This window comes from Bombina bombina, chromosome 2 (assembly GCF_027579735.1).
Source record: "Bombina bombina isolate aBomBom1 chromosome 2, aBomBom1.pri, whole genome shotgun sequence".
In the NCBI taxonomy this organism is placed as follows: domain Eukaryota; kingdom Metazoa; phylum Chordata; class Amphibia; order Anura; family Bombinatoridae; genus Bombina; species Bombina bombina.
In genome coordinates this window covers 734,939,323-734,956,758 of record NC_069500.1, presented here as the reverse complement: position 1 = coordinate 734,956,758, position 17,436 = coordinate 734,939,323, and the positions used below count along the sequence as shown (strand labels likewise).

General features: G+C 39.5%; 1 protein-coding gene across 1 annotated transcript in view; it reads left to right on the top strand.

The window, feature by feature from the left end:
- The window catches only part of APC2 (APC regulator of WNT signaling pathway 2), an 81,698-nt gene extending 64,463 nt beyond the window's left edge, over positions 1–17,235 (top strand). Inside the window, exons 9-15 of the mRNA XM_053700026.1 lie at positions 39–405; positions 484–579; positions 740–879; positions 977–1,054; positions 1,479–1,595; positions 6,385–6,599; positions 10,818–17,235. Coding sequence (XP_053556001.1) covers positions 39–405; positions 484–579; positions 740–879; positions 977–1,054; positions 1,479–1,595; positions 6,385–6,599; positions 10,818–16,050 — 6,246 coding nt within the window. The 3' untranslated portion in view covers positions 16,051–17,235. The remainder of the gene's footprint in view (positions 1–38; positions 406–483; positions 580–739; positions 880–976; positions 1,055–1,478; positions 1,596–6,384; positions 6,600–10,817) is intronic.
- The last annotated feature ends 201 nt before the right edge of the window (positions 17,236–17,436 follow it).

Sequence of the window (17,436 nt, the reverse complement as noted above, 5' to 3'; positions counted from 1 at the left end):
AGCATACATAGTTATATACCAGATCTTTCTGCTCACAGGTGGAGGTGGTGTTCTGGCTGTTGTCTATGTTGGCCACACGAGATAAGGACGACATGTCACGTACTTTGCTAGCCATGTCAAGCTCTCAGGACAGTTGTCAAGCTATGCGCAGGTCTGGTTGTCTCCCACTACTGCTTCAAATACTTCACGAGACAGAAAGAGAATCCTCAGGGGATAGTAATTTCAAGGATGCTAGGATGCGTGCAAATGCCGCTTTGCACAATGTTATCTTCTCACAACCAGATGAAGGTCAGGCAAAAAAGGAGATGAGGGTACTTCACATTTTGGAGCAGATACGTTCATATGTTGAGACCTGTTGGGACTGGATGCTAGGACAGGGTGAAGGGGTCCATGAAGGCAGCCCAGGTATGTCACATGACAATATTTTCATACAATATCACCACTGATTCCTGACTTGTGTAACAGACTGTCTGCTCCTTTCAGCTCCGGCCCCAGTAGAGCCACAGATCTGCCAGGCAAGCTGTGCCATCATGAAATTGTCATTCGACGAAGAATATCGCAGAGCAATGAATGAGCTTGGTATAATAGCAATGAGCATACTGTGATATAGTAATCGTGGTAAACCACTCTACACCTACTTAATTACAAACGCATTCTAACATCATTATTTCACTCATGCTTTAACACATACAAACACATATAAGGTAGGCCTTAGTTATATTTCTCTGTCATTCTCTAGGTGGTCTACAGGCCATTGCAGAGCTCCTTGAGGTGGATTATCAGATGCATAGGATGACCAATGACCCCCTTAGCTTGGCGCTTAGACGTTACGCAGGAATGGCACTCACTAATCTCACCTTTGGGGATGTAGTAAACAAGGTGAGAGTCAATAACTTCAAAACCCACCTATTTATTTGGCCTGTTTGCATATTTAGATATTGGATATTCACATTATTAAACCTATTGTCTATTGCAGGCCACACTCTGCTCCCGTCGTGGCTGCATGCAGGCAATTGTAACTCATCTGGCATCTGAGAGTGAGGAGCTCCAACAGGTAAGGCACTGAGTTATGATATCCTGGACTTCCAAGAGATTTCTTGCAATTTAAAGGGACAGTAAAATCAAAATTAAACTTTCATGTATTCAATAGAGCATGCAACTTTAAACAACTTTCCAATTTACTTTCTAATTTTACTATTATCAAAATAGCTTGTTTGACTTATATATTTTGTTGAAGAGTAAACCTTGGCAGCTTGCAACACAGTTTATAATAATGTTATACACTGTTGCAGACACTGCTGCTATAGAATGCTGATGACATTTTCATGTTCCTGAGGTTGGAGGTCATATGAGCCTATTTAAGTTTACTCTTCAACAAAGTGAACAAAGAAACTATGATAACTTAAATAAACAGGAAAATAGCATTCTTTATGTGTACCATGCACATTTCAATTTAACGTTCTCTATGCTCCTATAAGGTGGCATCCAGCATTCTGAGGAATCTGTCGTGGAGAGCAGATATAAACAGCAAGAAAATTCTTCGTGAGGTGGGCAGTGTGGCCAGCCTGATGCAGTGCGCACTGCGTGCAAACAAGGTAAGAGCAGTAGTACTGTGTTTTCAGATCAAGTGTATTATTGTTGTTTTGATAGCAAAGTAGATAGAATAATGTTCGGCAACAAATGCATATAGCTTTGCACTAGAAGAATTACATGTAAAAGTGTTGGGAAGCACAAGAGAAGATGTCTAGGGACAAATTCACTCAAAGGAAACCTTCCTTGCTGAACTAGTGATATATATTTACACTGTAAGTGCCACAAACTTGCATATGCAACAATATGATGTATTTTTTCATTTTAATTTGAACTTCAAAATATGGGCTAGACATCAATGGAGTCATTAAAATGGAATTGCCATGTGAGAAAATAGTAACAGCAATATTACTATATTGTCCCTATTTTTTGGAGTACCACATGGTTAAAGTTGAAAGGGTTTCAGTGGTAGGGACTATATGTGAGCATTTCCATAGTGCATATGTGGTTATTGTGGCATTGGGAGTAAATGCTTAGCAGGTCTAGGGCAGGCTATATGAGATAATGGTTAGAATTAATTGTGCAGATGGACTGGGTTTAGTGACCTTCATAGTGGTGAGGAATTATAGATGGAGGATCATTATTTCTATGTTTGTGCTACACTACCTATTAGTTGTAGCAATCTTTATTGACATGAACTGTTACTACAATCTATACATTTTTTGTACAGCAGGTTTTTCTTGAGTTGCATATTATAGCAAGAAGGTTGTCTCCATGCTGTGACCTTATAAATGTGAAATCTGACACCATTCATTACTGTAACACCCTAAGCCCTTAAATCTAACGGCTACCCTGAATGCTCAGACCCTATTTTTAGATGAATAGTACTCTAACCATGAGTGAGGTAAAGAAAGGCAAAGGGTGGTTTTAAATAAAGTAAAGGCAGAGATAGGTAATTGTACCATCAGTACCATATTACACTATAGATACGAGAAACCAAGGGGTCGATCCGATATAAATCGTCGCCCGCAAAAGCCGGCGACGCCAATATTTGTGCGGATTTGGTATCACATATACGGCGTAACCTAGAAGTTACGCGCGTATATTTCTGCCGTCGCCCGCAGTTTTTTGGGCCATAGGCAGGTATACCAAACCCGTGCAGTTTGGTATCCAATATGCAGCGTAAGGACTTACGTGGCGAAAATGGAGAAAACTTACTCCATTTTCACCTCGCCACAAAAAGCAGCCGTAAGAAGCCTTACGCTGACTATTGGAGCCCCGTAACTCCCTAAACTAACTAGAAAATAAACCTAACACCTAACGCATGCGCAATGTCTATCTCCCTGTCAACCGCGATCTGCTAAAATAAACCTAACACCTAACGCATGCGCAATGTCTATCTCCCTGTCAACCGCGATCCCCCCCCCCCCCGAAATCCCTAATAAAGTTATTACCCCCTAAACCGCCGCTCCCGGACCCCGCCGCCATCTACATAAACTAACCCCCTACTGTGAGCCTCTAAAACCGCCGCCATCTACCTTATCTATCCCCTAATCTGACCCCTTACACCGCCGCCACCTATATAAAAATTATTAACCCCTAATTTAAGTCCCTTACACCGCCGCCATCTCTATTAAAATGATTAACCCCTAATTTAATCTACCTACCCCGCCGCCAGCTATATTATCTATATTAACCCTAAGTATATTATAGTTAATATAGGTATTACATTATATATATTAACTATATTAACCCTAATTATATTAGGGTTACTATAGTTAATATAGTTACTATAGTATTTATATTAACTATATTAACTCTATCTAACCCTAACTAAATTTATATTAAATTAATCTAATTCATTTATAAACTAAAATATTCCTATTTAAATCTAAATACTTACCTATAAAATAAACCCTAAGATAGCTACAATATAATTAATAATTACATTGTAGCTATGTTAGGGTTAATATTTATTTTACAGGTAAATTGTTAATTATTTTAACTAGGTATAATAGATATTAAATAGTTATTAACTATTTAATATCTACCTAGTTAAAATAATTACCCAATTACCTGTAAAATAAATCCTAACCTAAGTTACAAATACACCTACACTATCAATAAATTTAATAAACTACAAACATCTATCTAAAAATACAATTAAATTAACTAAACTAAATTACAAAAAAAAACAAACACTAAATTACAAAAAATAAAAAAAAGATTACAAGATATTTAAGCTAATTACACCTATTCTAAGCCCCCTAATAAAATAATAAACCCCCAAAATAAAAAAAATTCCCTGATTGAATCAGCCAATCAGATTCAAGTTCAATCCGATTGGCTGATCCAATCAGCCAATCAGATTGAGCTCGCATTCTATTGGCTGATCGGAATTCGGCGGACGCCATCTTGGATGACGTCATTTAAAGGTACCTCATTCCAAGTTCAGCAGTCGGCCGGGATGGATGCTCCGCGGCGGCGGAGCGAAGAAAGAAGATTGAAGATGCCGCCGGAAGAATGAAGACTTTGCTGCCGCTTGGAGGAAGACGTCGCCGGAGGAAGAATTCTTCTTTGCCGCTTGGAGGATGACATCGCCGGAGGAAGAATTCTTCTTTGCCGCTTGGAGGAAGACATCGCCAGGATCGGATCAGGAGTTCGGCCCGGTGTGGTGAAGACAAGGTAGGGAGATCTTCAGGGGGGTAGTGTTAGGCTTTTTTAAGGGGGGTTTGGGTGGGTTTAGAATAGGGGTATGTGGGTGGTGGGTTGTAATGGGGGGGGTATTGTATTTGTTGTATGCAAAAGAGCTGAATTCTTTGGGGCATGCCCCACAAAAGGCCCTTTTAAGGGCTGGTAAGGTAAAGAGCTTTGAAATTTGTTGAATTTAGAATAGGGCAGGGAATTTTTTTTATTTTGGGGGTTTATTATTTTATTAGGGGGCTTAGAATAGGTGTAATTAGCTTAAATATCTTGTAATCTTTTTTTTATTTTTTGTAATTTAGTGTTTGTTTTTTTTTGTAATTTAGTTTAGTTAATTTAATTGTATTTTTAGATAGATGTTTGTAGTTTATTAAATTTATTGATAGTGTAGGTGTATTTGTAACTTAGGTTAGGATTTATTTTACAGGTAATTGGGTAATTATTTTAACTAGGTAGATATTAAATAGTTAATAACTATTTAATATCTATTATACCTAGTTAAAATAATTAACAATTTACCTGTAAAATAAATATTAACCCTAACATAGCTACAATGTAATTATTAATTATATTGTAGCTATCTTAGGGTTTGTTTTATAGGTAAGTATTTAGATTTAAATAGGAATATATTAGTTTATAAATGAATTAGATTAATTTAATATAAATTTAGTTAGGGTTAGATAGAGTTAATATAGTTAATATAAATACTATAGTAACTATATTAACTATATTAACCCTAATATAATTAGGGTTAATATAGTTAATATATATAATGTAATACCTATATTAACTATAATATACTTAGGGTTAATATAGATAATATAGCTGGCGGCGGGGTAGGTAGATTAAATTAGGGGTTAATCATTTTAATAGAGATGGCGGCGGTGTAAGGGGCTTACATTAGGGGTTAATAATTTTAATATAGATGGCGGCGGTGTTAGGGGCTCACTTTAGGGGGTTATAGATATAATATAGCTGGCGGCGGGGTACGGGAGCGGCGGTTTAGGGGTTAATAACTTTATTAGGTTGCGGCGGGGTACGGGAGCGGCGGTTTAGGGGTTAATAGCTTTTTTATTGTTAGGCTAGTGAGGGGGGATAGCGGATAGAGGGTTAGACTTGTCGGGCTATGTTAGGGAGGCGTGTTAGACAGTGCGGGCTATGTTAGGGAGGCGTGTTAGACAGTGCGGGTGTTTTAAACTTTAGTCAGGTTTTATAGGCGCCGGCAGTTTCTAACGTGCCGCAAGTCACTGGCGACGCCAGAAATTTGTACTTACGCAGATTTCTGGACATCGCTGGTTTGTGAGACTTACGGCACGTTAGCATCTGACGGCGACCTATATGGGATGGCTCGATTTGCGAGCTGAAACTGCGGGCGACGCCGGTTCCCTCGCTTGCGCCGCAAACTGCGATCGATATCGGATCGCACCCCAAAACTGTATGGACTAGAATCATTACTTTGCAGGAGTATAGCAGAGTTTAAGATTTAGAAGAAGGAAAAAAATGGGTGTCTAGGGGCCGATTTATCAAGCTCTGTCTTTCAGGCTCGCCAGAAAAAGACAGCTGCACCATAACTTGTCCGCCTGCTCTGAAGTCGCGGACAGAAATCAACCCGATCGAATATGATTGGGTTGATTGACACCCCCTACTAGCGGCCGATTGGCCGTGAATCTGCAGGGGGCGGCATTGCACCATTAGTTCAAAAGAACTGCTGGTGCAATGATAAATGCCGACAGCGTATGCTGTCGGCATTTATCGATGTGCAGTGGACATAATACGCTACTTCATATCATGTCCGCTCGCACTATGATAAATCTACCCCCTAGTCTGTTAACAAAAATATAGATGGGCTAATGTTTGAATTCAAATGATTTGATATCTAATTAAGTGAATGTTAAGAGAAAAAAATAGGAAGGAAAACCCCAGCACAAACTTTAATATCAAATAATAATAATAGATTTGCTAATGTGAACAAGTAGTAATTGCTTAGGATAGGCCTTTGTGTGTATCAGTGGTTTATTAAATAGAACCATGTACATTTTCAAAATTAGCTACGCAGACTAATGAAATGTGCACCACTTTCTTGCAAGATGATATCATTTGATGTGTGAAAAATATCTTGTTAATCAGTGGTGATTCTTTTTTCTCCTGAAGGAGTCAACATTGAAAAGTATCCTGAGTGCCCTATGGAATCTGTCTGCTCACAGTACAGAGAACAAGGCATCTGTCTGCTCTGTGGAGGGGTCTTTGGGTTTTCTGGTGAGCACGCTCACCTACAAGTGTCAAAGCAACTCCCTGTCCATCATAGAGAGCGGTGGAGGAATCCTACGTAATGTGTCCAGTCTTATTGCTACTCGTGATGACTACAGGTCAGAGCAATGATATTTTGTTGTTTTTGTTTACATTCAACGCAGTCCTAACCTTGTCTGAACATTCTGTCTCTCTAGCCTGCTGCACCAACTCCATCTTTGTCATAACTATCGGCTAGATTACGAGTTTTTGTCGGTAATGTTGTGCGGTGTTAACAAGCATTTTTTTCTCACCGCTCACTTAAGACAACGCTGGTATTACAGATTTTTCTAAACCCGGCGTTAGCGGCAAAAAAGTGAGCGGAGAGCAAAATTTAGTTCCACATCTCACCTCAATACCAGCGTTGCTTACGGTAGCGGTGAGCTGGCAAAACGTGCTCGTGCACGATTTCCCCATAGGAATCAATGGGGCTGATTCTGCTGAAAAAAAGTCTAACACCTGCAAAAAAGCAGAGTTCAGCTCCTAATGCAGCCCCATTGATTCCTATAGGGGAAACACATTTTATGTCTACACCCTAACATGAACCCCGAGTCTAAGCACCCCTAATATTATAATTATTAACCCCTAATCTGCCACTCCGGAACATCGGCGCCACCTACATTATACTTATGAACCCCTAATCTGCTGCCCCCAACATCGCCGACACCTACATACTATTTATTAACCCCTAATCTGCCGCCGCCAACGTTGCCGCCACTATATTAAAGTTATTAACCCCTAAACCTAAGTCTAACCCTAACACCCCCCTAATTTAAATATTATTTAAATAAATCTAAATAAAATAACTACAATTAAATAAATTATTCCTATTTAAAACTAAATGTACTTACCTATAAAATAAACCCTAAGCTAGCTACAATATAACTAATAGTTACATTGTAGCTATTTTAGGATTTATTATTATTTTACAGGCAACTTTGCATTTATTTTAACTAGGTAGAATAGTTATTAAATAGTTATTAACTATTTAATAACTTCCTAGTTAAAATAAATACAAATATACCTGTAAAATAAAACCTAACCTAAGTTACAATTACATCTAAAACACTACAATATAATTAAATAAATTACCTACATTAACTACAATTAAATTACATTAATTACAATTTAAAAAAATAAACGAAAGTACAAAAAAAAATAAACACTAAATTACAGAAAATAATAAAATAATTACAAAATTTTAAACTAATTACACATACTCTAATCCCCCTAATAAAATAAAAAAGCCCCCCAAAATAATAAAAATCCCTACCCTATACTAAATTACAAATAGCCCTTAAAAGGGCTTTTTGCAGGACATTGCCCCAAAATAATCAGCTCTTTTACCTGTAAAACAAAATACAATACCCCCCAACATTAAAACCCACCACCCACACACCCAACCCTACTCTAAAACCCACCCAATCCCCCCTTAATAAAACCTAACACTAACCTCTTGAAGATCACCCTACCTTGAGACGTCTTCACCCAACCGGGCAGAAGTGGTCCTCCAGACGGCCAGAAGTCTTTATCCTATCCGGGCAGAAGAGGACCTCCAGACGGGCAGAAGTCTTCATCCAGGCGGCATCTTCTATCTTCATCCATCCAGAGCGGAGCGGGTCCATCTTCAAGACATCCGACGCGGAGCATCCTCTTCGTTCTTGATCTGACGACTGAATGACTGGTCCTTTAAATGACGTCATCCAAGATGGCGTCCCTTGAATTCCAATTGGCTGATAGAATTCTATCAGCCAATCGGAATTAAGGTAGAAAAAATCCTATTGGCTGATCCAATCAGCCAATAGGATTGAGCTCGCATTCTATTGGCTTTTCCAATCAGCCAATAGAATGTGAGCTCAATCCTATTGGCTGATTGGATCAGCCAATAGGATTGAACTTCAATCCTATTGGCTGATTGCATATAGCCAATAGGATTTTTTCTACCTTAAATCCGAATTCTATCAGCCAATCGGAATTCAAGGGATTCCATCTTGGATGACGTCATTTAAAGGACCAGTCATTCAGTCGTCGGATCAAGAAGTTATTAACTATTTAGTAACTATTCTACCTAGTTAAAATAAATACAAACTTGCCTGTGAAATAAAAATAAAACCTAAGCTAGCTACAATGTAACTATTAGTTATATTGTAGCTATCTTAGGGTTTATTTTACAGGTATTTAGTTTTAAATAGTAATAATTTAGTTAATGATAGTAATTTTTATTTAGATTTCTTTTAATTATATTTAAGTTAGGTTTTTTTTTTTATTTAGATTTCTTTTAATTATATTTAAGTTAGGGGGGTTAGGGTTAGACTTAGATTTAGGGGTTAATAACTTTATTATAGTGGTGGCGACGTTGGGGGCAGCAGATTAGGGGTTAATAAATGTAGGTAGGTGTCGACGATGTTAGGGACGGCAGATTAGGGGTTAATAATATTTAACTAATGTTTGCAAGGCGGGAGTGCGGCGGTTTAGGGGTTAATATATTTATTATTGTGGCGGCGATGTCCGGTTCGGCAGATTAGGGGTTAAAAATTTTCTTTTAGTGTTTGCGATGCAGGAGGGCCTCGGTTTAGGGGTTAATAGGTAGTTTATGGGTGTTAGTGTACTTTTTAGCACTTTAGTTAAGAGTTTTATGCTACGGTTTTGTAGTGTAAAACTCTTAACTACTGACTTTAAAATGCGGTACCAGTGTTGACAGGAGAGGGTCTACCTCTCACTTTTTGGCAGACTCGTAATACCGGCGCTATGCAAGTCTAGGCTGACCATATTGCCGCTTTAAGAAGGAACACATATGAAAAATACATATGTGAGGGTTCTTATACAAAACCATTTCTTTAAACAGCCCTGAAAACAGCCCTGACATATGTATTTTTCATATGTGTCCCTTTTTAAAGCGGCAATATTGTCAGCCTATGCAAGTCCCATTGAAAAAAGAGGATACGCAATTTACGTAAGTGGATTTGCGGTATTTCCAAGTCTGGCCAAAAAAGTGAGCGGTACACCTGTACCTGCAAGACTCGTAATACCAGCGGGCGTTAACAGCGTTAGGACCGGCCAACGCTGCTTTTTAAGCCTAACGCACAATTTATAATCTAGCCGTTGTTTTGTTAGCACAATGTGCAGTTATGCAAATCCGGAGCCTATAAGTGATACACCTCTTGAAAAGCTTGATGTAACCCATGTTGCAATAAATCACTGTGTAGAATGTTGTAGGCATCATAATTAAAAGTGATGAAGTCCCTACATCCTCTCTAAAAGGAAGTGAAACAAGCAGAATTTCAGATTTTACAACAAACGCAAGCAAAATAAATAATGAACGTATATTGCAGTGTTCTTTTCTTTTCCTTAATAAAACATTTTACAAGGAGTCAGTGCTAAGTTTAATGTCCATTTAAATATATATGATTGTGTTTGTGTTAAAGAGTAATGTGTAATTTCTATGCACACACATTCCACATTCCAATCTTGATTTCATCACACACACTAATATGGTGTCACTTTTTCTTCACAAAAAATAACCACATTGCCATAATAATTCTTTTTGAACATACATAATCATATTGTCCCCCACAAAACTAGCCCCTACACATTCCCAATGAGGGCTAGATTATAAGTGAAGCGCTAATTTACTGCGTGCCCGCAAACGGGCAAATTTGCCTGTTTGCGGGCGCACAATAAATAACCAGCCATTACAAGCTTGCAATAGCCAATTAGAGCTCAGACAATTAACCAGAGATCAGATCTCTGGTTAATTTTCTAAAAGTGCCCCAAAAAAGGATCTTTTATTTATTTTTTTAGTATTTTATTTTTAACAAAAAAATACTGCATTAGGCAGTTTTAGGGGCTTAAGCGAGATCACATTCGCATTGCACATAACTCGTTATACCAGCGCACATTAGCATGCGCTGGTATTACTCAGTTGAGTGCAAAAATCACTTTAGCGTAAGCGATATTTTGAGCTCAACTCGTAATCCAGCCCTGAGTAAATATATTATTCATCAACAGTGGTAGCAGTGTTTGTGTCATTCAAGTCCCCCTTATAATAAAAGGTGATTGATTTGTGAGGGCAGTAGATTAAACTGTCAATGCCAGTTATGTTTAAATTAAGTTTGGGCATTGTAGATACTGCTTTTTATCAAACATAAATTTATTCAACTAGCGTCAACTAATTTTATAAAGAACTACTGATACTACAAATCGTACCATTTATTTTAGTATTTATTTTTAAATAAAAATGAGAAGTGTTTGCTTAGTTATTTTTTCTATAATTAAAGAGATTTTTTAATCTTTTATAGACAAATCCTGCGTGAACACAACTGTCTTCAGACTCTGCTGCAACATCTCAAGTCTCATAGCCTGACCATAGTCAGCAACGCCTGTGGGACTCTGTGGAATCTTTCTGCTCGATGTCCTCAAGACCAGGAACTCCTGTGGGATTTGGGAGGAGTCAGTATGCTGCGGAATCTAATTCATTCTAAGCACAAAATGATAGCCATGGGCAGTGCAGCCGCACTTAGAAACTTGCTGGCACACAGACCCCTCAAGTACAAAGATGCAGCTGTCATCTCTCCAGGCTCCTGCATGCCCTCATTGTATATGAGGAAGCAGAAAGCACTTGAGGCAGAGCTAGATGCAAAGCACTTGGCAGAAACCTTTGACTCTATGGACAAACAGGGACTAAAATCTCAGCCAGTGAAAGGTCCTCTGCGACATATGGAAAGCTTAGTGAAAGATTATGCCTCTGACTCCGGCTGCTTTGATGATGATGAGATCCCAAACACATCTGTTAGTGCAGAGACAGGGAATTCATCTGTACTCTCCATGTATCTAAATTCTTCATTCACCCAAGGACAGGCAGTTCCTCGAGCAGGTTCTTTAAAAAGGGGCTCTGAGATAGAGAAAGCAGACAGCAATAAACATGAATTCAAGAAACTACAAGAAGAGGTATCAAATGCCACAGAGAAACTGGCCACTAAGATACCATGCGCAATACCCAAGCTAGAGAGACTGGTAGAAGACATTTCCACCATGCATACATCATCTGACGACAGCTTCAGCTTAAGCTCTGAGGATCATTGCATTGACTGGCCTTATGGCTCAGATGAGCTGCATGAGGCCAGAGCTCAGTCCTGTTCTCCCTGCAGACTATCTGACAACAGTGGTATTATAAAGCGAGATAATTTAAGCAGAGCTCAAGCTCTCTTACGATTGAAAACAGCCTATACAAGTCTTTCAAATGACAGTCTAAATAGTGGGAGCACAAGCGATGGTTACTGCCCAAGAGAGCACATGAAATCCTGTAGCAGAACAGCTTTCATGGATTACAAGGAAGAATTGCAAAGGTATCAGAGACGCCCCAGTCGATTAGATCTAAAGAATGTTGTGGTCGTCAAACCAGAAAATGCTGACTCTTCTGAGTATCTGATGGAAGAAGCTAAACACAGAGAAGATGAAAGAGAAATTCATGGCACAACAAAGAGAGACATATCAGTTCCATGCCAGAATACCTCTGGGTTTGCTGAAGACAATGGACAACATCACAATGCAAAAGACAGCAGCAGAAACATGCTAGCAGAATCATTGGTCCAAACCATAAAACTGTCACCTTCTTACAAGCATATATCTAGTCTTGAAAATGTATCCAAGACTGGAGTGGGATTTCCTGGAAATATTTTCCATCAAGCTCTTTCTGGGAAGAAAAAGGCATGGATGATGCCATCACAGAATTTGGATACTCTCACAAGGCCTACAGAAAAGTGTTCTGTACATTCTTCTTCAACAGGAGAGCAGGAATCACTTCAAAAATATGCAGTTGAAGGCACTCCAATATGTTTCTCCAGATGTAGCTCCCTTTCTTCCCTTTCATCTGGAGACAACCTTTTAGATGGGCAAAGTCGCAGTGAAAATGAAATGGAGAGTGACTCTTCTCTAGAGATACTGGATGAGGATGAAGGTGATGATGATCACAATAGCAAAAAAAGCAAACAAGAGGAAATAGATTCTGTTGATAAAAATGTTTCCCCATGTACCTCACAGCCTATTTCAATACCTTTACCAAAGCCAGAGAAACATTTCCTCCGGGATCTTTCACCTTCTAGGAATGATGATAAGACACCATCCAGCTCATCAGAGAACTATATTCAGGAAACACCTCTGGTTATGAGCCGCTGCAGCTCAGTTAGCTCACTAGGAAGTTTTGAAAGCCCATCCATTGCTAGCTCTATTCAGAGTGACCCATGCAGTGAGATGATAAGTGGAACAATAAGCCCTAGTGAGCTGCCAGACAGCCCTGGACAAACTATGCCACCTAGCAGAAGCAAAACCCCAAACTATGACCCAAGTGGCCACTTTGAAAAGGAGACTAGTCAATTTAATATTCAGTGGGAGAACAATGTCAAGAAGTTTATGGAGATAACAGATTTTAAGGAGAGATTTCAAATTCAAAGAGATATGGACTCTATGATTTACTTTACAGTAGAGAAACCAACTGAAAACTTTTCTTGTGCCTCCAGCCTTAGTGCCCTGCCCTTGCATGAGCATTATATTCAGAAGGACGTAGAGCTTAAGCTCATCCCACCATTTCCTGATAAAAACAGTTTGAATTTTGTAGCCCATGAGAAACATGTAGAAAGCCGGGAAGAACGACTACTGGGAATTATGAAGAAATCGGAGTTGGAGCTTGTTTCTGATGATGATATTGATATATTGAAAGAGTGCATTACCTCTGCCATGCCACCTAGGCTATGCAAAGTCAAAACTTCTGTCCTCTCAGGACACATCATGGACTCTCAGACAAAAAAGCCTGTTCAACTTCCAGTCTATATGCTGGTTCCAGCTAACACACAACTTGCAATAAACAAGACCTACCGTTCCCAGAAGGACTTACTTAAGGATGATTCGTCTTTTACAGACTCTGCAGAGGGAACACCAATAAATTTCTCTAGTGCTGCTTCCCTTAGTGATGAAACACTTCAGTATCCACTAAAAGAAGAACAAGACCCGAGAGAGAGAGCAAGAAACTATGTTCAAAGGAGAGAGATAGGGCCTAGTGTAAATATGCATCAAGAGTTGGAATCAAGACGGGTCTACTCCATGGAAAATATTGCAGCCAATCAGAAAAACAAACCAAACTATAGCTATGCAAATCACACTAAGACCATTTACAAAGGAAACAGACCTATGGACACAAGTTGTTCTCTAAAATCACACCAGATAACTGGAGCAATAAAAGGATTTGAACCACACAGCAAATTATATGGACATCCTGGAGAAAATACTGAAAGAAACTCAGTTGATCATCTAGAAAGACAGGATGTCTCACAGGGAGAATATCTTCATGGAAATATAGCTTTTCAATCTTTATGTCACACAACTCCAACGGAGGAGTCAGTTTACTGTTTCTTTGAAGAAGACTCTGACTTGTTAAATTCTCAGAGAAATTCTCCCAAGAGAAAGATGGAACCATCAAAGCCATCTCCAAGGAAGCAAAATCTATACATTGAAACAACTAAAAAAGAGACCAGAGAAGAACTTACTGTTATGAAATCGAACCCCCCTACAGGTAAATTCCAGAACTTTATAGAAGATGAGCCTATCCCCTGCTACTCACTCAGCTCTTCCATGAGTTCCCTCAGTGATTTGGAGCCTGTAGGTATCAGGGAGAAGACAGAGAACATGACCAGACATGTCACTAGATCACAAGGTCGGACATTAAACAGCTTTATTGAAAGGAGAGACTCATCTGTTAGCCGTACCTCAGATGAAGAGAGATGCTCAAGCTCAATGGTGCCTAGAAGAAGACGACACTCAGCCCGCAAGAAGAAGCACAAGCTTAGAAATCCTGAGAGTAAAGTAGAGTCCCAGCAAGGTTCTCTGGGGAAGAGGACTCAGGACGTAGGAGAGATATCTGATCTGGATAGTGTGGACTGGGAAGCTATTAAAGAAGGTGCAAACTCTATTGTCAGCTGGATACACCAGGCTGCAGCATCGATATCTAGAGGCTCTTCTTCTATTTCCAGGGGACCCTCTTCTGATTCTCTTATGTCAAGCAGTTCAGTTTCAGGACGGCAACATCCAAGAAGGCAATTGAGACCAAACAAGGAGGAGACACGAATTCCCAGAACACAGAGTTCAAGCCAAGTTCCTGTAGTCATCCAAAATGAGACGGCAAGAGGTAACAGAAGCAGGAAATTAGTTAATTCTAACCCTAAGGAAATTCCAATGGTTTTCCGTGGAAGAACAGTAATATATGTTCCAGCAGGAGAGAAATCATCAGCAAACAAGCTAGCTAACAGCCAGATACAGCCCTCTCAGGACACCAAAAATACCCCAAATCCTATACGCTCTAGAAGTCTACATCGTTTGGGAAAATCATCAGATATTAGTGGGGAGTTGACTCTTCCCAAAAGAAGTGCAACACCCCCAGCCCGAATAAGCACTACTCCATCTACCAGCTCCTCAAGGAACTCAACACCTTCCCGTAAAGCACAAACCCCTGTTACTCCACCTTCTCCAAATACAAAGGGAGGCAAAAGCCCCCAGACTGTTCCCGGCAATAAGACCCAGAAGTCCCCTGTACGTATTCCCTATATGAAAAAGCCTACTCCCCGTGGCCCACTGGGAACATCTCCACTAGCTATAGAATATATCAGCCCTCAGCAAAGTCCCAGCAGAAGGCCCAATCCCCAGCGTAGCCGACTTAATCACATCCGTGACAGCGAATCAGAGAAAACAGGTATCCTGAGACAGCTAACATTCATCAAAGAATCATCTGGAAGCATGAGACGCCAGCATTCTGACCTATCTTTGTCTCCACGACCACAACGGACTCCTCCACGAAACAGCTCAGCCCTTCCTGCTGTGTTTCTTTGTTCCTCACGGTGTGAGGAGCTAAAAGTGCACAAATCAAATCCCCAAGCACTTCAGTCACCAACCCGGACTACACGGAGAACCACCTCACAAAGTCCATCCCGTCTACCAGTTAGAAATCTGCCACCCCCACCAGAACCTTTCAAAAGATACTCCTCTTCACCTCACATCAACATCCCAGGGCCTCGTGGAGAACAGAAGTCAAGTCATAGCCCTTCAAAAGCAGAAGTGACAAAACCTCCAAAATCGAATAGTCCATCTAGGCAAGGTAAAGCAACCTGGAGAAGAATTCGAGATGAAGATATCCCTCACATACTAAGGAGCACTCTTCCTGCCTGCGCCCTTCCATTAACTGAGGAACCTACTGAGCCCCGCAGGAAAACAAGTGATGCTGTTGTTCAGACAGAAGACATCACCATCACAAAAACAAACTCTAGTACTTCACCAACTGTAGAGAGCAATCCCATGGGGGATAAAAGCAGGCCTGGAATGACTTCTGCTGTTATACCAGAGCTAGGGAAAGCTCCTCTCTCTGTAATGAATTTTCCTAGCAGTAGGCATAGCTCCCCCAGCCGAGCAGCACGTGTTACTCCTTTCAATTATGTGCCAAGTCCAATCTTAACAGTCACAGAGGAGTCAGAGAAGATAATCACGGAGTGATCAGTTATACATTTTCAGCCTGGATTCTTCAAGAGAAAGTCTTACAAATATGTAATAACAATTTTGGGATTTTATGTATAGCACATCCATATATTTGATTACAGCACTTCTCTGCTTGACCTATAAATGTTCTGCACCTTGGCCAGTACCGATAATGCCATTTCCCATGCATGGCTGCTGAGAGACATTTAATTGGCACCTTATGGATATTGATGATACTGATAAATTTGCACAACTCCCTACAGGCATTAAAACAACATCCTGTCAAAAAGAGGTTTTGAATATACAGGATGTTATGAACAAGAAACATTTTTGTCGTCATGTTCAAGGTTGTTGGGCAGCACAGTTTGCTGGGGGCTAAATAAAGACCACTAGCACAAAATACTGCAGACTGCCTTCACTGCAGCTCATTTTTATTGCAGGATCTAATAGGCTAGAGACCTTTCCTATGGACTTGACTGTTTCTTATGGACTCAGTTAAGCTTTCCAGCAAACCTTCAACTCTTCTACATGCTTTTAAGCAGAGCCTTAACCTAAGTATAAGCTGCATGATTTCTACACATAATGGCTGGCATTAACTTGTGTAACTGCAGCTTATAAGTGAATATAGAACAACACCACCAAAGTCTTACCGGAAAACAAGAGATCTGCTTAAAAAGAAAACATTTTTTTGCCAAATAAAAAAAAAACCTGTAAAAATCTTATTTTACCAGGGAAGAGTTCAGGATCAAATAACTTGGTCTGTTCTTTGAACATTTCACTTTCATATTACCTGCTGTTCTGTTTAATATAGCTAGGTGTCCCATGATGTGCCAAGCAACTTATTTCTCTTTAGATTATTTATTTATTTGCTCCTTAGATAATGGGTTCTTTTTCACACTAGTCTAAATAAATCAGGTTATTTTTTGGGAGTCAGATTCAAGGTTTCTCTATTTCCTTCTTGAATGCTGACTGTGATGCCATATTGTTTGGAAAGGAAGGATAATATATGGTGAACTAAGTTCGTAAAGTGATTTCTAAACAGTAGTTAAGACTGCAAAAAAATAATTTACAGGTTAGCACATAAGTACAGGTTTGTGTCACTTTACCTACATTTTCCAATGTTGTTTTTACTACCAATTAATATACCAGTTCAGTTACCTGTATGTATGAAATGTAAAGATAATAAAAATTGCCATTTATGAAGTAGTTGCCAATTTGTTTCTTAACAAACATCCATTCAAATCTGCCAATATCCTCATATAACCTGCAGTTAAAGGGACATGAAACACAACATTTTTCTTGTTAAAGGGCCCTAATACCCAAATGTTTATACACTTGAAAGTGATGCAGCATAGCTGTAAAAAGCTGATTAGAAAATATCACATGAACATCTCTATGTAAAAA